This window comes from Vigna angularis, chromosome 1 (assembly GCF_016808095.1).
Source record: "Vigna angularis cultivar LongXiaoDou No.4 chromosome 1, ASM1680809v1, whole genome shotgun sequence".
NCBI classification, from domain to species: Eukaryota; Viridiplantae; Streptophyta; class Magnoliopsida; order Fabales; family Fabaceae; genus Vigna; species Vigna angularis.
The window spans coordinates 62,415,856-62,440,790 of NC_068970.1; the positions used below are offsets into that span (position 1 = coordinate 62,415,856).

General features: G+C 32.8%; 2 protein-coding genes across 5 annotated transcripts; both read left to right on the forward strand.

Annotated features, from left to right (window-relative positions):
* The first annotated feature begins 1,023 nt into the window (after positions 1-1,023).
* On the forward strand, positions 1,024-4,728 carry LOC108322930 (luminal-binding protein). Its single transcript, XM_017555229.2, has 8 exons — positions 1,024-1,172; positions 1,952-2,219; positions 2,299-2,513; positions 2,621-2,863; positions 2,997-3,476; positions 3,597-3,751; positions 3,870-3,952; positions 4,047-4,728. The coding sequence occupies exons 1-8, from the start codon at positions 1,118-1,120 to the stop codon at positions 4,546-4,548; spliced, it is 2,001 nt and encodes a 666-aa protein (XP_017410718.1). The 5' UTR covers positions 1,024-1,117; the 3' UTR covers positions 4,549-4,728.
* Positions 4,729-12,747: 8,019 nt separating this feature from the next.
* Positions 12,748-17,962, forward strand: LOC108322931 (trehalase). Of its 4 annotated transcripts, none has more exons than XM_017555233.2 (12): positions 12,748-12,875; positions 13,206-13,728; positions 13,827-13,946; positions 15,038-15,153; positions 15,265-15,365; positions 15,443-15,552; positions 15,803-15,875; positions 15,962-16,123; positions 16,198-16,285; positions 16,971-17,070; positions 17,152-17,365; positions 17,611-17,962. In XM_017555233.2, the coding sequence occupies exons 2-12, from the start codon at positions 13,241-13,243 to the stop codon at positions 17,692-17,694; spliced, it is 1,656 nt and encodes a 551-aa protein (XP_017410722.1). In that variant the 5' UTR covers positions 12,748-12,875; positions 13,206-13,240; the 3' UTR covers positions 17,695-17,962. The 4 variants fall into 4 exon arrangements, with proteins under 4 accessions (XP_017410722.1, XP_017410720.1, XP_017410719.1 ...); XM_017555231.2 differs by lacking the exon at positions 12,748-12,875 and adding an exon at positions 12,882-13,060; XM_017555230.2 differs by lacking the exon at positions 12,748-12,875 and having other exon boundaries at positions 13,074-13,728.
* The last annotated feature ends 6,973 nt before the right edge of the window (positions 17,963-24,935 follow it).

Sequence of the window (24,935 nt, forward strand, 5' to 3'; positions counted from 1 at the left end):
AAAAAAAGGTCACAATCTAACCAACTAATTTGGTATATTTTGGTTTTGCAGATATTATCTTAATAAAAAAGGAAAAATAATTAAGTTTTTTTGAGCTTATAAATTTTTCATTATTATTATTATTTATATCTACTAAAGCGTTTCTATACCCTCGAGTTTTTGAAGAAAAAAAATACAAGCACAAAAACATTATTTATTGACAGACCAAACTTAATTTATCGTTTTAAAACACGGACTTAGAGGTTCTATCCACGTGTCCATTTTTAATTTGTATAGGATTTAGAAATGTTAAATATATTTTTAAGATATTTTTTTAAACTAAATTTTATTAAATTTATTTAATGTTTTAAATATATTTTGATCATACTTACGTTTCGACGTTAACTAAAATATATATTTAAAATTTTAAATAAATTTAACAAAATTTAGGTAAAAATTAAATTTATGATTGATTAAGTTGAAGAAATTAAATTGAATAAAATAAAATAAAAACAATTTCAATTTTTATTAAAAATTAAAAACCAAAAATATATTTAATCTTAAATAATATATAAAAGTAATTTTATAGTCCGTTAAACAAGCCAATTATATTATTGGTATTGATATTTCAACAAAGAAAACAATTTTTTTATCACACATTTAATATTTTAATTATTTATTAATTTTTGTGTATTTTGCTTCATATTTTAAAAAATTTACACCACTCAAGTGAAAAACTAATTTTCTCTTAATTTATGTTAGAATGAAAACCTCACAATCAAATGTGAAAAAAAAAGTACAAATGCTTGAAAATAAAAGAACATGTTAATAAAAAAAAACACTTAAATCACATAAGTGAATTTATTACGAGATTTATTTATTTGCATATAGAAGAACATTTATTTTGGTATGTAATTTTCTATATCAAATAATGAGAAGGAGTGAGGTGTTTCCATGCAAAAGGACCATTTTTATTGGCCAAACCATCCTTTCAGGAATCGCGATTGGTCCACGTCACCACGTGTGACATGCTCCAACTTTCCGAAGAGATCTATAAATGAATGGGGCTGTTACAAGGTCTCTGAGGTGAACTCACCGAACTGCGATTCATCGAGAGAAGAGAAGAAAACTTGACACCATGGCTCGCTCGTTTTCACGCGGGTCTCTGCTTCCTCTTGCCATTGTTTCTTTAGGTATCGATCAGATCTCGTTGCTTTCTCTGTCTCTTTTCAATGTAGCAAGAACCTTCTCACTGCGATTTCTTTCAACCTTTTTGTGATTGTTTGTTTGGATTCTCTATTTTCATGGATCTGATGGGATCCTAAACATTCTCATCACTGCATTCGAATTTCTGTGTTTTTAAGTTTATTTTTATACACGTTATTAGTCACAGTCAGTGAAGTTTAATAAACGTGTTGATAATGGTTGCTCGTAGTTTTGATTTTTGTCGTTGTTGTTACCTTTATTTTATTTCCTTAATTTCGCAATACTGATGCTGCAAAACCTTTTTTTCCCGCATGTTTCGTGCGATATTACATTCATTACAGTGCATGCTTATTAATTTGGTTTCTTGTATCTTAATGCAATTTGAATCAGATATATAATAAATCAAATCTTTGATCGCATATTACTCGTGATTTCTCATGATGCATGATTCTTATTCAATACCAGTTATGTTTCTAACGATGCAAAATACAGATTTTTTTTTTCTTTTATGATAATTGATTTATTCCTTTTAGAACATGGCTTGCCTCCTTCACCAAAGTTAGTAAGAGTAATTAAGTAATCTTGTTGATGAGAAAATCAGTTAGTGATATTCGATCGCATTTCTGATTTCTTGTGCATGTGTATGTAATGTAAAATATTTATATTCTAATGAATGACGGAGAATACTTACTTTACGCGGTTCAGTTTGTCATCAATTAACTAGTTCAAGTTTACATTGTAATTAACTTCGAGAGATTGCATTCAGGATGTCTATTTGCAATTTCCATTGCAAAGGAGGAAGCAACCAAGTTGGGGACGGTCATTGGAATTGATCTTGGAACGACCTATTCATGTGTTGGTGTTTATAAGAATGGCCATGTTGAAATCATAGCCAATGACCAAGGTAACCGTATCACTCCATCGTGGGTTGCCTTCACCGACAGTGAGAGACTCATTGGGGAGGCTGCCAAAAATCAGGCAGCTGTCAACCCCGAAAGGACCGTCTTCGATGTTAAGAGACTTATTGGAAGAAAGTAAGGCATTCTCAAGTTTTTGATTCTGGTCTATAAAATTTGATGGGAACAAAGGTGTCTGACTCTTGTCATTTTTCAGGTTTCAAGATAAGGAAGTTCAGAGAGACATGAAGCTCGTTCCTTACAAAATTGTCAACAAGGATGGAAAACCTTACATAGAGGTAAAAATTAAGGATGGTGAGAATAAGGTGTTCAGCCCTGAGGAAATCAGTGCCATGATTCTGACCAAGATGAAGGAAACCGCGGAAGCATTCCTTGGGAAGAAAATTAATGATGCTGTGGTCACTGTCCCAGGTAACTGGAACGACTCATGATATCACTCTTGTAATATTGATTGTTTTCAATTCATCCTGTTTTAGTTTTTATCATAATTTATGACATTGGTTCTATCAAATACACAGCTTACTTCAATGATGCTCAGAGGCAGGCCACCAAGGACGCTGGTGTCATTGCTGGTCTCAATGTTGCTAGAATTATTAACGAACCCACTGCTGCTGCCATTGCTTATGGATTGGACAAGAAAGGTGGCGAGAAGAACATTCTAGTCTTTGATCTTGGAGGTGGGACATTTGATGTCAGTATCTTGACAATTGATAATGGTGTTTTTGAGGTTCTTGCAACAAACGGAGATACTCATCTTGGAGGTATTGTTAACAAGTCTTGATATGATGAAATTATTATTTAGAAGAAGATGATTATGTCCATGAAGGTTTCCTTTGATTTCCACGAAGTTTTCGTCTGATGTTATCGCCTGCTGTGTCTACTTCCCCTTACCAGGTGAGGACTTTGATCAGAGAATAATGGAGTATTTCATTAAATTGATCAAGAAGAAGCATGGAAAGGATATTAGCAAGGACAACAGAGCACTTGGCAAGCTCAGGAGAGAGGCAGAGCGTGCGAAGAGATCTCTCAGTAGCCAGCACCAGGTCCGCGTGGAAATTGAATCACTTTTTGATGGTGTTGATTTCTCTGAGCCACTCACCCGAGCTCGGTTTGAGGAGTTGAACAATGACTTGTTCCGGAAGACAATGGGACCAGTGAAGAAGGCTATGGAAGATGCTGGATTACAGAAGAATCAGATCGATGAGATTGTTCTCGTCGGTGGAAGCACAAGGATTCCGAAGGTTCAACAGCTTTTGAAGGATTACTTTGACGGAAAGGAGCCAAACAAGGGTGTCAACCCTGATGAAGCAGTTGCCTATGGTGCTGCAGTGCAAGGAAGCATTTTGAGCGGAGAGGGGGGTGAAGAAACCAAAGGTACCATAGTCTGTGCTTGTAGTTTTTCATTACCTGTCCAGAACTCAATAAATTATTTATACAACAAGTAGATTGCTTAGAATTACATTGTCTAATTGTTTTTGGGTACTGTGGATGCAGATATCCTTCTCCTGGATGTGGCTCCCCTCACCCTTGGAATTGAAACTGTTGGTGGAGTGATGACAAAGTTGATTCCCAGAAACACTGTTATCCCTACAAAGAAATCTCAGGTGTTTACCACCTACCAGGACCAGCAGACCACTGTCTCCATTCAGGTATGATTCCCTTGTTCGACTGCATTGAAGTGAACGATGCTCGTTTTTTTTTTCTGAATCCAAAATGCATGTCTGTATAACTTACTTTAATAATTCAATTCCTTTTCTTAATACATAGGTTTTCGAAGGTGAGAGGAGTCTCACAAAGGACTGCCGTCTGCTTGGGAAATTTGATCTGTCTGGAATTCCTCCAGCTCCAAGGTTAGTTTCGTGCTTTCACGATGATGGTGGCTCTAAAGATATTGCTTCAATTGATATTTGTAACTGACTGGTATGTTATGTGGTAATTGAAAAGGGGTACCCCTCAAATTGAAGTGACCTTTGAAGTTGACGCAAATGGCATCCTGAATGTGAAAGCAGAAGACAAAGGCACTGGAAAATCAGAGAAGATCACGATTACAAATGAAAAGGGACGTCTGAGCCAGGAGGAAATCGAGAGAATGGTCCGTGAGGCGGAGGAGTTTGCGGAGGAAGACAAAAAGGTGAAAGAGAGGATTGATGCTCGTAACAGTCTTGAAACCTACGTCTACAACATGAAAAATCAGATCAGCGACAAGGACAAGCTTGCTGACAAATTGGAGTCAGATGAAAAGGAGAAAATAGAGAGTGCAGTGAAGGAAGCATTGGAATGGCTTGATGACAACCAGAGTGTGGAGAAAGAAGAATATGAGGAGAAGCTTAAGGAGGTGGAAGCCGTTTGCAACCCAATCATCAGTGCTGTCTATCAGAGATCAGGAGGAGCCCCAGGTGGTGGTGCATCAGGTGAGGACGATGATGATTCTCACGACGAGCTCTAGAGATGTTCGCTATAACTTGGCTTGTGTCTGTTGATTAAGCAGTAGCATGCAAAGATTGAGCAGTAGAGTAGGTTAATCGGAGTTTTTAATTTTTTATAAAGGTGGAAGTTGAGAGTCTCCTAGCTCTTGTATTTTTGGTGTCCAAAATACATTGAATATAAATACTTTAATTTGTTTTAAGATTAGAATTAAAACAAAGCAGAAGTTACATATTGCATAAACTACAATATTATGCAAGCGTGGGTATAAGCCCAAGTGGCATAAGATACAGTAATAAATATCTGTCACTTGAATATAATTCCTTTCGTGAGACAAATAGTAAAATTTATTGCTCAAAATTAATATACACATTAAATGTCCTCTAATTGCATGTTTGGTTGCACGGTGAAATAGCAATCAACACGTTTATTCTCATTTCATCATGCAATCGCTTCAAATTGTGAACTTTCAACTTAGATACAATTTTCAACATGACACTGTTCAACACCTATGAAAAAAATACATAATTATAATAAATAAAATACTATATATAAAAGAGAGGAATGATTCTCAAAAGCGAGGTAAAAGAGCAACATGCAATTTCATGAATCCATACATTTCAATCACATGGATAAGGATTATAATGATTTGTCTGGAGATTAGTTGGTGATGATAAAACAATAAAGATTAAGAAGATCTAGCTAAAATTAGATACAAGCTATTACATTTTAAGTAATTTTGAGTAATGATACACAACAATAAAACATTAATAAAAGTAAGTTTCATGTATTGAATTTGCATAATATTAAAACGAAGGATTTGGTGGATAATATGACAAGACAATAAATAAGGCATTTAACAATGATATTACAATAGGGCAAAACAAAGCAATAAGATTTGACAACTTTTTTTAACTAAGATGAACACACTAAAATCTTAATTAAGAAATAAACAATTTATTTAATTTACATCTAGAAATAACTAACCAACCATTAGGGTGACACGTCTTCAGGAGGACATAATAAAACATTATTTTTATATTTATTGAGCATTAATTTATTTATTTTATTAGAAATTATACTTAGTGTAAAGAATGTGGAGGAGAAAAACACCTTATGATCCGTGAGTGACTTTTCCTGAAAGCTTAAATGGAATACCTAAACTATCAATAATTTGATCATTACTCTCCCACGTTGAGATGTTGGAACATGCTTTATAGAGAAGAAAGAATAATACAATTCATAGGTACTAAGAAGGATTATTATTAACTCAGCGTAAGTTTATTTAGTTCATACCTAAAACTTATTATATAAAAAAAGTTATGCTAAAATTAAACGTGAATTCAAATTTCCAATTATCATAATATTTTTCTACAAATTTTTTTCTCTATCAATTAATTTGAACTATATTGGATATTAAGGTTGTGAATTAATTTGAACCATACCTGTCACAATTATCTTAATTTATTAAATGCGAAAATACATGATTTGATATTAATTTAAATTAATATAACAATATAATTTAATGAATTAAATCATCCCAAAATTGAACTATATTTCAAACCTGAATAAGTTACTAACATTGCTTTAGTGGGAAATCAAAATTTAATAAATTAATAATATAAGGTAACATATACATTGCCTAAAGAAAACTTTGGACAGTGACGGTAAGCCCAAGCCACAATGAGTCCAGACTCTAGCAAAATTGGCATTTACCAATAATAGAAAAAAAACATTAATTAGTTAATTAATCAATTAATTAATGGTTTGTAATTAATTAATTAATTAATTACTGGTTTATACAACACAATTAACAAAGCGAGAAAAACAACGATAGAAGGGGTAACGCGGTCATTTCCGTTATGTGCCTCTTTCTCACCATTTCTTGCTCCTAAAACCAAAACACGGTTCCCTTGGAAGAACGAAAGAGAGAAAGGAAAAAAAGACAGAAAGAAGGAAACTGAGATCTGATTCGGCGGCGACGATGGACAACAACGGATCCGATTGGAAGATCGACCAGGTGGCCATGTGGCTTGGCTCCACCGTCTCTTCCGCCTTCTTTTCTTCCTTGGAACGCTTTTCTTGCGTCAACGTCGCAACCTCTGACCCCGACAACGACGACGACGAAGACGATTACTATTCCACCACCACCGCCACTCCCACCGCCGCCACCACCCCCACTGCCGTCAACTCCAATCCCGCCTCTGCCCCGGTCAACGCTGAAAAAACAAATGACGTCTCCAACCTCCCCGTTTGAGGCCATACGACGTCGTGGCTGCTGCTGCTATGTATAGACCTTTTTCCTTTTCCTCTTTTCGCGTGTGTGTTGTTATGTAAGGAATTCCGCTTTTCGTTGCTTCAATTTTTTGAAAAAAAAATGTGATGCCATTTTTTGCCTGTCTACATATATAATTATCTGATTATTACATGCTTATATATTTATATTAATTCTATTATTTATTTCTATCTATTTATTTTATCTCATTGTTGTGATATGTTATTGACGCTATTTCAATTATGCTCCGTTGATGCTTTTTGTATTTTGGTTTGGGCAATTCTTTGAATTATCCATTGGAAATATCGTATTAGTCATGGATTTAATTTGAATGTACTCACAAGCGAAGCGTTTAGATGTTGCAGTACTGTCTCAGAGCTCTGTTTTCATTACGAGTTCTCTAGCTAGGCCTAGGTTCTGATTCATTTATTACGTTGGGGTGGTCCATTGTGGATTGAGCCTTGGTAAATTGCTAAGAACAACTCACAGAAATGTTAGTACACTGGAGATAATGGTTTCAAATTTCTAAAAACACGAGATGACATGTGATGAAACATTATTGCTGTGTTCAGTGAAATATTTAGAATTATTGGATGAATAGGGAAAAATGTCTAAAAGTTATAAAAAAGAATAGACACGTACACCATTGCCCTTGTCTTCCACATATCGAATAAAATGTAAACACTAACGGAAATAAATCAAGTTTAAGATGAGGTTTAGTGTAGCTGGTCTTATAGCAGTTATTTGGATTACACGTACGTATCACCTGATGCTTATATACATAATGAGCTGATCACAAATTCTAGTTTTGGGGGTGTCAAATGACTGGTTTAAATTTTGCATACCCAACATTTTGGTTCTTCTGGGAAAACTCGTGTGAAGGATATTTCTTTAAAATTATTGCCTAAACAAGTTATTTATTCTATGTGAACGATAGTATGCTGGGATAGAAAACGAAATGGAAGGAAGTGAAGCAACTCTTATGCAGATTTATTTCTGAGGATTGTACATGGGAGTGTTATACCTCCAAAACCTGATATTCAATCCAGACACAATAATTTAGCAGGAAGTTCAATTTTTCTTAGTTCATAAATGTAAAATAGTTGGACAATACCAAAAAAGTTGTTATTGTTAAACGTTACTACCTGCCATCCTATATAACAAAAGTTAAGGAATTTAGTTAGTAGTATTAAATTTCTTAGTTTATATTTTTCTAAAATTATCCTCAAAACTATTTAGATTTCACTCTTTTTATCTCTTTTTATCCAATTAACTAACTCATCTCCTCTTAGCATCTTTGCAAACAAAAGAAAATTGTTGGGCACAATCTGAAGGGATCATATAAAAAAGAGATTTCCCTTGCAATAAGAAGGCCAGAAGTAGTATAAACCAATGATTTCTCAATTGTCATTGGTTTAGTCTGCAAAATTTATTAAGTCTATACAGGGAGATCTGTCTTGGAAGTAGAATTATAGATTTAGAGTAGATTTAGCTTTAAAATATGCTCGGAGGAGGATTAGATTTCATTCTGGTTAATAATTCTCGTTAAGATTGATTCCCTGTCCGTATTCTAACTTTTGGAAAAGGTGTTAAGTGGAGTGCCCTGTAGTGTATTTATTTTTTTTCGTTATAGTGGATGCTGGATATGGGAAATAAATATCTCTAATATCTGTAATGGAGACTGGTATTTTTAAGCATAGACATGCAATGTGAAAGTGAGACTAATTTGTGCTTATGCTGTTCCCTTTTCTTTCTAGGTTTCATCTTTCTCCTCTTTCCCACTTAACTCTTTACATGTGCTCGTGTGTGGATGAATCACTCAGTATCCTATCGGATGTATTGCTTTGTAGTTGGAAACAATAACTTACAGAATGAAAAGAATTATAGAAGATCAACAGTGTCATATTCACTGGCTAGGTGGAAAATCTTTCTTCAATTGTTGCTTTTGGTATGCATGCAGTGCTTCTCTCTGGCAGATAATCCGGACTTGCTGGTTCTTTGCTCATGATCACTGCAGTGTTATAACCAATTTATTTTCGTTAGAATGATACGAAAACACAACACGAACAGTACAGTCAATGCTGTTTTGAATATTTTACCGATTTTACTGCTCTCGATTCTCCTTCCAACATAGAAGCATGACTATGCATCGACGAATTATGTAAAGCTTTGCTCTCTTCTCTTTCAAAATTCTACCTTTTGGTGCCTGAAACTTGTCTTGCTTTTCTGTGGACGTGGAAGTGTCCATGATCTGGTTTCTGTTTTTCCAAACTATCCCTGTTGGAATTTTTCTCTTGCGTCAAAGGAATGTGTCTCGGTAGAAGTCTGTCTATAGAAGTTACTCAGATTTTGTTCGAGTGCGCTTTGAGTTTGAAGTCAATAAAAGTGGTGAAAGTAAAGGCAAATAGTTATTAGTAATTGGAGTTAGCTTTCTGCGGTCAAACATAGAACAGATTTTCTGCTTTAAGTCGTGGTCTTGGGCTTCTCTGGTCTAACGTCCGGAATCCCGGGACTGCTGTCTTCTCTGCTCTGCCTCCCCATTTACTGCCAAAAGACAAAGAAACTGTCTTGCCTCTAATTTTTCTATTGGATAAGTATAAATGCTTTAAGATTGACTGACTGGGGGTTTCTCTCATCATGATCCTGTCAAACTGAAAGAGAAATATACAAGTAATGTGTGGACCTTTGCACTCAGTGAGATTAAGTCAAATAATTATTTTTAAATTTAATTATACTGTTGCTCCTTTTTATTATTTTCATTTCTTGGAATTGATTTCTTACCCTTTTAATTGTACAATTTTGATTCTCTACTGTTTTGATTCTGCATGGCATCAGTATAATTGTTTATATAACTATTTACTACATAGTCATCAATAGTTTTCCCTATTGATAAGTCAACATTTATGTTAAATGTTGTATGTGTAAGTTGATGAATACATGAAATTTGAGCAATTAAAATTGTTAAAAATTAAGTGCATGAAAAAAAAATGGCACTAAATTCGAAAAAATGATAAGAAGAAGCAAAGTCTTACATTTTTAAATTAAATGAGATTTCAAGACTAACTTGCAATCTCCAATTCCTTTTACTAAGAAAGCTACGGTCTTGATGCTAATTTATATAAACTAATATTTAAGCAAAAACACCCTAGAAACCTTTACGGAAATAAACATCGACACAATTTTACTTCAAGCCATTACATATGAAATTGATTTCCAAACTCATTCCATGGCAACTACATTTTGCAACCTGATTTTATTCGTGCAACATATGTAAGCATATCATGGACAGCCTTTATGAAGTTAGCACGAGGGTAGTCTCGTGTTCTTGTGGGTTTGAGAGGCAACAACTTATGCCATGTAAGAGAATATCGTGGAAATAGTATCATATATTATGATTTATAAAATACAGAAACCTTCGAGATTCTTTATTTAGGTGCTACACAACTCCTTAGAGATTCTTTATTCAGGGCTTGTTATTATATAATTTTATCTGCATGGCTTGAGTTTTTAGTTATAAGAATGGCACATTTGTCTTGGAATTCGAGTCTAAATAAATCAAAGAATCCATTTATTAAATTACATTAAAATCGAGTCCTTTGAACCGTCTTTATAATATTAGTTACTTTCAATTGATAATAATGCAGGCTTTCGTCTTCTCCCGTGCAGTTAAAACAACTTAATATATTTGTTAAAGTAACATTCATAACATTTTCCTCTCACATTAATAATGATAACGTGTATGATTTGGGCGAAATACTGGAGTATTTATACTTTTATACATTTTTAAAAATAAAACATCCTTGTTAGTTTATTGTCTTAGTGAAATTGTGAAACCTGGCACCAAAGTAAACTGCATGTAGCTTACAAACACCACCATTTTTGAGATTTACCCTCTACCCCTGGTACCCAAATAAAGGCATTGATCTTTGGTGCTACCGCGTCAAAAACTGCATGTAAAATTTACTTTGGATGCATTATGAAATATGTATCTGCACAAGAGTTCAAAGGCTTTGAGCTTTGATCCTCGTTTATTTTACGTTTCAAATGTATTTTTTAATATAAATTTTGTGAAATTTATTTGATGTTTTAAATATATTTTTTAATATCATTTGAATTGTTTATATCTTTTGACATATTTTTATTTCAATATTAATTATTAGAAAACGTGTTTGAAATATCAAATATTAAATATTAATTAAGAAATATATTTGAGATCTCAACTAAATTTAACAAAATTTAATTAAAAAAACTAAAATTTACGTAATTTTAAAAATAAAATATTAAGTTAGTCTAGAATTTTGAAGAGAAAATAATTTTAGTTTTTATTTAAAATTAATGAACTAAAAATATATTTAATTCATTAATTAATAATGTGCGAACATCTTTTTTACATGAGAAAGTATTGAGCTCAGATGTGAGCTTTCAGCATAATTGTTTTAGAGCATCAAAGTGACGAATTTATTCCAATTACATGCTAAAATAATTTGTTATTGTGTCTCTTTATTTTAGCAACAGAAGGTTACAAATAGAAGAATTGTTTTATCTTTTATTTGAAAAGAAAGCCCGAGCCTTAACCATATGGTGGGTAAATAGTTACAGCTATGTTTCTAATTTCTAAAAAAAATGAGCATATAAATAACGAATTATATTAATTATAGTCTAGACACTTACTAATCAAACTAATACTAGACTTTTAATGATCAAACTAATACCATTAGTTGAGAAAGAATTAAAGGATATGAAAGGAAGAAAAATAGTTATATGTGCTCATTTCACATTCTGTTATGTCATAAAATATACATACCTACTATAATGTCTAAAACTATGTCCCCAATTTAGACGTCATTTTTGTATGTCATAAAATGTGATTTTTACCATAGTGAATCGTCATTCTTTTCAAACTAAATAATAAATGGTTGTACCATATAATAAAGATCAAGATGCCAATTTGTTTTCTACTTGTGAATGACATTTTTAAGTACTCATTGAAGTCTTGAGAAAAATGTTTCCTTTACTTGATAAGAAGAAATTTTTAAGATACAGTAATCTCATTGAAAGCATTAGGCAATTTCGATTTCAATTTAAAGAATGAAATTCATTATTCTCCTTTTAAATTATTTTTCAAACGAGAATATTCGTGTCCATTCTTTCTTTTTCACTAGTTATAAATATGTTTTAAGCTGTAAGAGAAAACACTATTTTATTATTGAAGGAATGGCGGGACATGAATACCAAAAGTTAACCAATGGCAAGAAAAGAGCATCCCATTCAAAGGTCGAACTCTGTATAATAAAATTTAAATGGCCCTTTTAATGCTTACCACACATTTTGATCATAAAAAGAATATATTTTGAGACATCTAAATTTTATATATTTATTTAATATTATTTTTTCTTATCTTTTATTTTCTTTTTCAAGTTAAAAAATTTATACGTATTTTATCTTTGTATTCTATGTCAAATAAATATAAAATTATGTTATATTAATATTCCTAATAAAAAAACAATTAAAAGGTTATCGTGGTTTCTTTGCTATAGTCAAGCTACAAATAATAAAGTATAATTCTTTGGTTAATTATAATCCAAATGGTTAATCATAATGAACTATTATCTAACAATTCGTCTAATTATATATAAAATCAAATGATCAATCAAATCATTCTAATGACAAATTATTAAATCTGAATCATATATCAGAATAATCAATTTTAATAATACTAAATCATATCAATCGTAGAATTAATTAACTTAAATTTAAATAATAATTATTTATATTTGAATGTAGTTAAATCATCTTAATTAAAATTTCATCACAAAATCTTTAAATAAATATTTAAGATATGAAGAAAAGTTACCTATTAACCATAGGTTATCGCCAAGCATAGATCTGGGACCCCAGGTCCCAAACACTTCACTAGTAGAGAATTACACCAAAAGATTTAATAGAGAATCTGTACTCTTAAAGCAACCAATGTAGAAAAGCAAGAGTTGCATTGCCACCACCATAATGTGTTGTTTCAGTCTTTATAAAAGACTGCAAGGTTAAAAGCAAGAGTTGCATAGAGTGTTCTGAGAGTGAGTTTTTTAGTGCAGTTAGTCATCACTCTTGTGTTTATATTCAGTATTTCTGTAAAATTGTTATTTTCAATATAAAAGTGTTATTTTCCAATGTAAGAAATATTTACGAAACCAACAAACTCACCCTCGTCGTAACCCCTAGCGTCAATCGCCGGCTTCGCAGATTTGTTTTCTTATTCGTCGTAATCATTCGTTAATTCTTTCTTTCCTTTTCTGTTTCATCAATTCATTGTCAAATTTTCTCCCAAAGTCAAACAAAAATGCCTGAAAAGTCACACATCTGCACATGGCTAATTCATGTCTCACTAACACTTCTCACTGTAACAGCAACATCGTCATCGTTATCATCATCACACTGTGCCATGGCCGTCACGCCCTCCACCTCTCTCCTCTCCTTCCTCCAACGCCTCCAAAAAACCGCCTTCGAAGCGTTCGGCGGTACCGATTTCGATCCCAAGACCTACGTCGACGTGCCTCTTAAGTTCGCACTATCCGTCACCCAGGACGCGTTCCAGAAGCTTCCGCGTAACGCCAACGGCACCGTGCCGGCTGAAGATTTAAAGCGCTTTCTAGAAGCCTATTTCGGAGGTGCAGGGGACGATCTGGTGCACCTGACCCCACACGATTTCGTTCGCGAACCGGAGGGTTTCTTGCCCAAGGTCAAACACCCTCAGGTGCGGGCCTGGGCCTTGCAGGTCCATTGGCTTTGGAAAAACTTGACCCGGAAAGTATCCGATGCGGTGCAGGCGCACCCGGATTTGCATACGCTGCTCCCTCTCCCCGGTTCCGTTGTCATTCCCGGTTCGCGTTTTCGCGAGGTTTATTACTGGGATTCTTACTGGGTTATTAGGTCCGTTTATTTTTATATTTTTGTTTGTTCCTGCACTTAGTTATTACTACTGGGCCTCGGTCCGGCCCTGCTCACTGGGCTTTGTTTTTGGGCTTTAGGGGCCTGATCGCGAGTAAAATGCACGACACTGCTACTGCTATTGTGACCAACCTCATTTCCTTGATAGAACAATATGGATTTGTTCTTAATGGTGCTAGAGCATACTACAGTAACAGGAGGTACTCTCTACATTACTTAAATGTTATTATTATTATTATTATTATTATATTAACTGAATTTTTTAATTGTTTCTTCTAAGCTGGGAATGTTTGGTAGTTATAGAGATGTGGCGGTTTTAGATCGTGCAATAATTAATTTGTTGTTTTGACTAGGATTTTTTTTTATCTGTTGTATCTTGATGAATATAGCTTAGATATGTATACTGTACATGGATTTGTAGCATGAATGAAGACGTTAAGTATGCCTTATTAAATTTCTTTAGATGACAAAGATGTAGTGGTGTCTATATCTTTTTTTATTTATAGTTCCTTCATTTCATTATATTGAAATGTAAGTTTCACCCTTAAAAATAGTATTTAATGACTTTTGTGTTTCCAATATAAATACTTTCCTTTTCAATATAACAAACTTTCTATGTTTGTCTTCTCATCACGTATTTATGCACAATTGTACCTAAAAACCTCTATAACTTACTGATAAATTTAACTTCTATCATCACTTAGCAATTTACCGTGTTTAAAAAGGCGAAAAGTGTTGTCAATGTGAAATTATTGTCCCGGGGTATGAAATAGAATCATCTATATAGTATTTTACTAATTTCCTACTTACTAAATGAATAAAGTATAACACATTTTTCACATTCATAATATATTGCATGCTTTTATATTTTTCAACCACGCATTAGGAGGATTTAGAAGAAGTGTATTACTACTCATGTCTCAGTTTGGACCTTTATTTTTCAGGTTTTGTTGTCGCTTATGATTTATCTATACACATTTTCTTACAACGTTAATAATTTTGATCCTTTCATTGAATTAGATGCCATTTGTCACCTAAAAGATCATTTTTTTTTCTAGTTTTATAATTTAAAAACAACCTAACGAGTAAGTTTCGAACGGATATTGGAGCATGATTTTACTCAAGTCTTTTTTACCTTGATATCATGCCATTCTCATACAAATCTGTAGATGGAGGAAAATGCCACTCTTGCTTATATCTGGACCGCTCCTTTTGAAATAAAAGGAAGTCATTGTATAATTCTTACCCTCGAACTGAAAAAGTGACTATAAATTTTACTATGATATTATAGCCAGCCTCCTCTTTTAAGCGCTATGATTTATGAGATATACCGTACCACCGGTGACGTGGAATTGGTTAAAAGATCTCTACCTGCACTAATCAAAGAGTATGAATTTTGGAATTCAGGTATTAATTACGCTACTACTTTTTGCCTCGATCACTATTGTCTGCGGTTGGGTAATATTTGTAGTGTTCCTTCTATTTTTTGGTAGGTTTACCTTTTGCTTCATCTTGTAGATATACACAAGGTGACCATTTTGGATGCTCAAGGTTGCACTCACACCTTAAATCGCTATAATGCAATGTGGGACAAACCCAGGCCAGAATCATCCATTAAGGTGTGTTTGGTTTGTTAACAACTGTGGTATTATTGAGATGGGACTTAAACTATAACTTTGGCTAATTCATGCCATAGGACCAGGTATTTGCTTCCAACTTCTCGAGTGTTTCAGAAAAACAGCAGTTTTACCGTGACCTGGCTTCAGCTGCTGAATCAGGATGGGATTTCAGCACTAGATGGATGAGGTAAGATTTTACATACGCTAAGACCTCCTAGAAGGGAAAAAAATATGAAAATCATCTGAATAAATGTCTAGGTATTCAGATGCTCATAAGTAACTCACAATGTTCATTAGGGGCAAGCCTAAGCAACACACTTTCAACCAAATGTTTAGCTTTTTCAGAAAAACACACATGGACTTAGGTCTAACATGTTTCCTTGTTTAAGAGTCAGGAGTACTTACAGTTCAGTACAATCTTGTTCCTATTAATGCAGAAACCCGCCTAATTTCACAACATTGGCTACAACTTCCGTAATACCTGTTGATTTAAATGCATTTATACTCGGGGTAAGTCTTATACTAATATCTAAAAGAAGACCTGAAATCAGTGTCTCTCTGCAACCTTATCAATTCTGTAATGCCCATTGGTTCAGATGGAACTTAATATTGCCTTCTTTGCAAAAGTTGTTGGAGATAATGGCACTGCTGAACGGTTCCTGGAAAATGCTGATCTTAGAAAGAAGGCAATGGACTCTGTTTTCTGGAATGCAAACATGAAACAATGGCTTGACTACTGGCTCGAAAATACATGTGAGGTATTTCCTGGAACCACGTGTATTAATCTACCAGTAGATGAGGGTTCTTCTGACTGTCCATTTGATACTTTTAGGAGGTTCATGTTTGGAAAAACGGGCGCCAGAATAAAAATGTATTTGCTTCCAATTTTGTTCCTTTGTGGATGAAACCATTTTATTCAGGTATGCTTTATGTGTTAACATATCAACTTTACTAACGAGTAATGAGAAAATTTAAGTACGTAAGCAGTTATCGCAATCATTGTGGTATCAGTTAAGTATTGGGGTTCAATCCTTATTGTAAATCATCAAGCTTGAACTTCATTCACACGAGGTTACCTTGAACACATTTATTCACGAAGAACTAGGCTCTTAAGATCATTTTCGGAAGTGTGGACAATTACACCGTTATAGACTTCTATCTCATCAGTTATGCTGTCCAATTATAGGTTAATAAGTGGCCCTACTGGTGCCAAATGCCAAATTTTAAAGTAACGTAGATTTCTAAGTGCTTACATTGAATAGTTGATCTCTGAACATGTGGCTAGATTTCTAAAGTGGTTGATTAGCATGTGATTTTATGAAATATTGCTAAAAGTCTGTTAAGCAGTGACAGTTTATTTTCATTGGTGTCATATGTTAATTTAAATAAAGATGGGATGGGATACTATTGTATGCACAACAAATTTCCACTTTCAAATCTGTTTTTGCTGAATATAAAACTTTAGCACCACCAGGCAATGGCTAAATTGTTTTGAACTTGGGTGATATTGATCACTATGATGAGTTTACCTTTGTGAAACATAGAAGAAAAAACATTTTCCTGCATTTTAAGTTGATTACTAAATATGTTTTAATGTTTATCAAGATACTTCACTTGTGGCTAGTGTCGTTGAAAGTCTCAAAACTTCCAACCTTGTCCGTGCCGCTGGAGTTGCAACTTCTTTGACTGATTCAGGACAACAGTGGTAAGTAATATAAGCAGGGTGAGACTGGGTAAGACAGGTAAAATGTTTCACTTATCAATGATCCTTACATACTTGCAATAGGGACTTTCCAAATGGTTGGGCTCCGCTTCAACACATGCTAGTGGAAGGCCTTCTAAAATCTGGGTCGCAAGAAGCAAGGTCATTGGCTGAAGAAATTGCCACCAGATGGGTCACAAGCAATTATATCGTTTACAAGAAAACGGGCTTAATGCATGAAAAGCTTGACGTGGAGCATTGTGGAGAATTTGGAGGTGGAGGCGAATACGTGCCCCAGGTATTACTATTTACAATTATGTTTTTCGTCAAGGGAAACGTTTGAGAAAAATATAATCTGACTTGGTTGACTGGAAGAAATTTGACTAGTGACATTTTCAGTATGGATATGTTATTTTAGACTGAATGGAAGAAATTTTCTGTACGGACTTGTTATATGACTTATTTCAGAGAGAAAACAAGTAAATGACGTCTCTACCATCTTCGTGTTCCACATCAATCTGATTGGGTTGTTTTGCAATGCAGACTGGTTTTGGCTGGTCAAATGGTGTTGTGTTGGCATTCTTGGAGGAGTTTGGATGGCCTGAAGATCGGAACATAGAATGCTGATGTGCTCAGAAATTGAAAGGTGGACAAAAAATTATGCTGCAATAATTTACTTGGACGAGATATTTGCATGAGCGGGTGAAGAAAACTGGGTGAATAAATTCTTGAATAATTTTTTTTAATATAAAACTATATATTAGCTTTAAATTTTGTCAGTTTGGTTCAAATTTTTAATATAAAAGTAGTTAACCAAAATTATAAACAACTATGATTACAAGATTGTAATTGGGCTTGATATCGTGTTACAGCAATAAGGCTACGCTTTTGCTTCTTTTGCTTCCTGCACCCCATCACTAATTTTAGTTCCTTTCCTGCCCTTATTTCTTTTATTTGAATAATATATAACGATGGGACAATAGAAGTGTGGGGTTTTGCTGCAGCGGTGGTGGTGAATTCCTGTGGAGGTGGTGGGCATTTGCGTTTATGAGGTACGCTATGAAAATTTTGACTACCGGATATTCTTTTCCGCTTTGTGATGAGGAAAAATATTTTCATTAAGAGGTTTTCGTTGTACATCTGACCGACATTATGCTAAAATCTAGAGCCAAAAGTTTCTATTGACATGATTCTAACGATATATTAAATGGAAATGATTTTTTATCGAAGGTATTTTTGTAAAATAAATATATAAGGTGTGGTAACGTAAGAAAGGGTTGACACAAACATGGGCCTATTGTTTAATGCAACTCGCGATGCCCATCATCAAACCTCAGAAGTCACAGCACTGAATTTAAAAGACGTAACAAATAAATAAATAAGCAACGAAGGAATCAAACTTGAAAAGGTTCGAGAGTCTCTTCTTCCATCTATTTGCAAATTCATTAATCTTTGACGATAAAAACGATCTGGTGATACTATCTATATTTACAAAACACAAAATATGGTGTGTGTGATGTAATGGTATTTAATATTTTTAGTAGTAGTTGTCAGGATTCAGGTGGTAATTTATATTTTATTGAAAATATTTTGTACTGTTCTGGTTTTTTTATTTCTCGTGGGTGCTACGAAATACACTTTGAATCTGCAGGAACCAACTTAATTGGTTAATATATAGTGTGACCCCACTTTGGCACTAGTTTCATTTTATTTTTTCAATCCAAGACACTGCGTGTACCACATCCAAGAAATGAATAAGGTTATTTTTGTTACATAAAAGTGGTTACTTTTTAATGTTTCCGTAAACTTTCTCCGTTTGGGTTCACGAGTAAGAAAAACTTCGTTTGCGTTTCTGGCATGTGTCACCAACCATTCTCCCTTTCCTTTTACTTTTTTGGCATATGTTTGTGGAGATTTGCCCAACCTTAACTCACCAATCAACAAATGTCAGCTATTATTCGGTAATCAATCAAGGAATAGATTATACATTAAACAAACTCGGTGGATGGATGATTAGCATCACTAAATCATTTTATGGTTTATTTATGCTGATTAAGAAATTTCATAAACTTATTCCCAAAACCAAGGATGGGGGTCCTCCAAGATTCGACTCAAAACCCATGAAAGAGTGGCAATCATTGAAGAATTCTTTCATTCAAATGACTCCACTCAATAATTAAAACAAGCCAAATTAATGTGTTGTTTATGGGGTCTTTTATTATTATACATTTAGCCACCCTAGAATGAATGAGTGAGTGGAAAGTAATTGCTCCAAATACCACAATTTAATATGTGATTTAGTTAATGGATTTTGCTTCTCCGGACTCGAGTCCCACAATTGATTGGTCAAACGAAGATGGCTACGAATCACTAATGACCCAAAGTAGTGCATAAGGGGATCGTAGACATATGTGATTCATGATTGTGGCATATTAAATAATGCACATCAAATCTAGGGTTTGATAGCATGCCTTGTGTTTATATGAGGAGACAAATCCAAGAGAAAGCCACTTTTAGCCACAGCTAAACAACTTCTAACCGAGGTTTTAATCCTTTTTTAACTATCATATACTTTTGTCTCACCATTTTTTTACCCATTACCTCTGAAAACAATTCCATGGTTTTTATGATATTACATGCGTAGCCTAGTTCATATCGCATTCTATGGTAAATATATATAATGGGTCCTTTTAGCTCACAATTATTTTATGATCACACATTGTATCAGCAGGTTTTATGTGTTCATTGTACACAATGATGATAGCCAAAAACGTTAAATGCATGCTTTCGTGTTGCTCAAATTTATATCCATGGTCAAATCAGTCTGCAAAACAATGCATATTTTAAGTGAGTCGACTATGATTCATGTTGTTACATATGAACTCGATATATTAAATAGGTTTAACTCTATTTTTTCCTTCTATGACTTTTTTTCTATTCCATCAATCATTTCAAAATATTAGATCCACAACTCCCAAGTTATGTAATACTAGTAAACAATTCATGGATAGAAGTGGAAGAAAGTTTGCAATTACTCGTGAATTAAGCACATACTCTCTCTCTCTCTCTCTCTCTCTCGTACATTGACTCAATAAACTAATACTATTGGTGTTAAAACATAGTGATCACCATTTAAATTATTTTTTGTGCAATAACTTTTCTAATTGATAGTAATTAAAAGATGAAACTTACAACAAAAATTTTGCTAAAGTGGACACTGACTGGATTAATCTATTTACAAAAGATTAAGTACATGAAGAAGAGTATAGAACTTGCTTAACTAGACTTCATCTCAAATTTGAATTTATTTATAAATTAGATTTTAGATTAATTTATAATTATTTATAATAAATTACTAAAATTTAGAGATCAATTTAGACACTAATTCATAAATTATTTATATTTTTTGTTTATAATAAAAACAATTTAAAATATCAATAATTTTTAATTTGTAAAATAGTGTTTAACTTAGTTAATATAATGATTAAATTTTTTTATCTTTAAATTTAATTATTATTGTAATTTTTTTTTGGTAAGTGTAAGTTTTTTTCAACCTCATTTTTTTCTTTTAAAGATTTATATTAATAAGATTAATATCCATTAAAAACATTTTGAAATATATTATCAAAATTTTCACATTATAATACATTACAACTGCAAAGTTTATAATATTTTTTAATTGCTAACCACCTTAAAATCTTTATTTGAGAAATCATGTATATAAGTCATAAGATTCAGATTTAAATGTTGTAAAACTTCCCAAGTGTTTTATACTGGCGTAACATAAAAAAAAATAAAACCTTACATGACATAAATAAAAAATTATTCTTTTAACTTGAAAATTATGAGAATATATATCATAAGGTCTGTATATTTGAATAATGTTTTCAAGAAATCCTAACAAATAATAATATAATGGAATGAAACCACAAAAAATAGAGAGATGTTTGTTATAATCTACTTTCACACCTTACATTAAATAATTTATATACACATTATGTATTAGAGAAAAAAGAAAAAAAATGAGTACAATAAAAAGTTGTTTAATTATTTTATTCTAATACAAAATATTATACTTTTAGTTTCTATAAAATAATCCTTAGGAAAAAAAAAAGGAAGCAAGGGTGTAATATAAATTATTTGACGTACTTACTTAGATTCTTGTGCATTGTTTATCTCTCTTCCCAATTCCTTGCATTTACTGTTTTATTTTATTAATCAACCGACAACATCCATTACTCACGTCCTTTGCTCTTTCGTTCTTCCTTTCTATCTACATACATTCTTACTCTTATGTATTTTTATTAAATATTTTATAAATCAGAGTAAAAACTGATTTCAAGTATAATTATGTAGTGAAAATAACTCAATTTTTATAATCAAATATTATTATATGATAAAAATACATAATATTTATAAATATTTATTACTTGTAAGTAATAAATAATTGATAGTAAATATTTTTAATATTCATTTATAAATATATTGAGGTAGATATTATAGTATTTATACTTACAAAAAAAGTAACCAATAACAAAATAAATAAAGAATGATATTTTTTTCTAGACAAACAACAAATAAACACAATCGAAACTCAATTAGTTGTCATTTTAACTATAATATTTTATTGTTCATATATCTTTTAATATGAATATTAGTTTATTTTTTTAACCATGTCTTAGAGTATTATTGGAAAAGTAACTTAGAAAATTTTAAATGACTAAAGTTTTGTCAGACCCTTAAAACCCCATGTTTGTGGAACACATGTGTAGGTGCAAGAGTTTCTGAAATTTAGAAAGTGAAAGACAGGTGTGGACTGTAGAGTGAACGATCGGTTTTGACGGTAGTAAATAAGTCAAGTTTTCAAATTTTCGTGTCACTTTTATGCATGCACCCTTCATCTTCAACCTTTTGAGTTTTTCATTTTCTCCTCCTTCTCTCTACAATCTTCTTCTTCTCTCTACAAAATCTTACCATTTTCTTCTTCCGATCATCATTCAGGCATCGCCTGAGTCTTCCTGGAGTTAAGGGTTTCAAGTTGCACCAATCAAGTTGTTGGTTTGAACTGGTAAGTTCATTCTTCTCTTAACACGGTTGTTTCTGTCAGATGCAAACCAAGATTATGGTTGCATGAGATTATCATCTTCTTCTATGAAATTCTGATAGCAATTCTGGTATTTTATTTGGTAGTTTCGTAATCGGGGAACTCTAAGTGTATAAGATTAGTAGTGGTGAACCAGATACTCCAACCGTGAGCGTTCGGCTGAGTTTAGAGGTAAGAGAAGCTTGTAATTTAATTATGATTCTCTGATGAAGAATGGTTGCATGTTTGAACGATGATCTATATAGTTATTTGATTGATCTGAACTATCCATGTTAATGTATGTTCGTTGGTATGCAGTGATGTTTTATAAATGGTGTGAACTGGGTAGGAATAAGGTTTGATCTTAAAATCTGCAGTATTCTATGCAATTCTGTAATTGTCGCCGAGACTCATTCTTGACCGTTCGGTTTTTCCTTTGGGCATTCGGTCTGGACTGGATTCTTCTTTTGTAGAGAATTTTAGTTAATGACCGATCGGTTTTTCTATTAGTATACTTGTAAATAAGCGTTATGTTTACGTATAGTTTCCTATTTATACTTCGTAATCAGTCTAGTTAAGGTATTCAATAATACTTAAGTCTTAGATATTATATTTATCCTCTGTTGAAAATAAGTGTTAGGTAATTGTATTTAGAATATATTTTTTCATTTTGTATAAGCTCAATAGTGCTCGGTCGTGAACCAAGCACTCGGTCTCAGTAGTGCTCGGTCTCAATAGTGCTCGATCTCGTCATAATACTCAATTATGTACTATTTTTGAAACTAAGAGTGTTCGGCCCAACTCAATAGTGTTCGGTCAAAGCTTGTAATGTTCGGTTTAAGCTCTTAGGTTTCGGTTAAAAGCTTTCAGATTTTCGGTTAGGTCTAATTATAGTATTAAATAAATTCTTTGGGTTCTGTCTAATAAAGACCGTTCGGTCATAACTGTTGAGTATCTAGTAAACGTTCTATATTACCATAAGTGTTCGGCTTCTGACAAGTCTTACTTAGTGTGGACCGTTCGGTCCTGTTCTGTGGATAAGTGAAAGACCGCTCGGTTTTACACTAAGTATTTGGTTATGGTAGTCTAAAAAGTATTCTCTTGTTCGATCTTGCTTCTAAGATGAAGGTTATTTCTTTCAGTTCTGTTCTAGGATGGGATATTGTTTTATGGGTTCGGTTTGAATGTATTTATGATGAAGTATGATGGTATTTAAAATGTGATATGAATGGAAATGTATGGATATGAAAGAGTATTCCAAGGAGGAATATCTCATGGTTGGATATTGGAATGGTAGAGTATGAATGTGGTTATGCTTAGCTGACGTTTATCCTGATATTATGTGATTACTCATTCTCAAGTAGAGAGGAGTAAGTCATGTGTGAGAATGACAGGAGGTCCTAGTCCATAAGGTACTTGGGAGGAACGGACTAACCTCGGGTGGCAGCTATTGAGGGCATCCCAGCTACTACATCACCCGGGTGCACAAACGTCGTAGCTATACAAAATTCATACAGTCCGGACAATCAGAGTAAAGTGGTCGGTCATTGCATGCAATTCTGTATGGTTATGGTTGGAAATGTATGATTGGTTGTTGCATGATTGACCTATCGATTTATATCATATTTATGTGAATTATATGTTTTACTGAATTAATTAAATTACATAAGTTTACCCTACTTTCCTATCTTGTCATGTTGTCCGTCCGGTTATCTTCCTGTTGCAATGATCATCCTGTGGATGTGAGCAGAAGGGGACGAGTGTTTACTGGAAGAGACTTTGGAAGAAGTGGAAGTTAAAGTTGAACCATAGGATCGTTCGGTTGTTAGAATTAGTTCTATTTTGGATAATCGATCGGTGTAAGCTTAGTTTTGGAACCGTTCAGTTTAGGCTTTCATTTTGTAAAGTTTAAATTCTGGAGTATGGTTGTAAGGTTGTTCGGCCATAAACATACATCTTTTCTTTCAAAACTGAACTGTAATATTGTTAATTGTGAGTATTCTATGATATGTGTTATACTATATTTTTGGGATGTTACAAATTTGTAAAAGAAAAATTAAAGACACTTTTATCATTAATAGCATAGAATATTTTTTATATTTTACATAACTAGTATTTTTATTTTTTAAAATAAAGAAAATATTTACTTTTCGACATCATTTGATAAACTTTAAGATTATATAAGTTTTTGTATGATGTAAAAAATTGCATTGATTGGAGAAAAATTGGATTCCTGTGTGAAAGAGAAGCAATGAATGATGGTGTAAAAAGGTGAGTGCATTGATTTAACATGCATTGTGGACGTTAATTATGAAAAGTCAATGGGATCCTATCTCTCTTCACACACATCATCACTCACGATGTGAGAGAGAAAGATGCCCCTAGATAAGGGTGAGCTTTAAGAACATAGATTTTTTTATAGAAAGAATAAAAATATTAGAGTAAATAAATAAATATGCAAGATTAATTAAAAAATGTTGAAACATTATATTTAATCACATTCATAATAATTTTCTTATATTACTTTTGTCCTTATACTATTTATTAAATTGTATTATTTTAAACTATTTTTTCATTTTATATTTACACTTTTGTAAATTTTAGTGACAAGAATGAAAATGAAAAGGAAGAAAAACAACATGGATGATGAGACTGTGAAATCATAAAAGAAAAATTTTGGTTTAAGTGAAAAATATGTACAAAATTGATAGATAAATAATAAGATACAATCTTAGTGAATAATTTATGATGAGAAATATATTTAATCTTTTTTATAATTATGTTA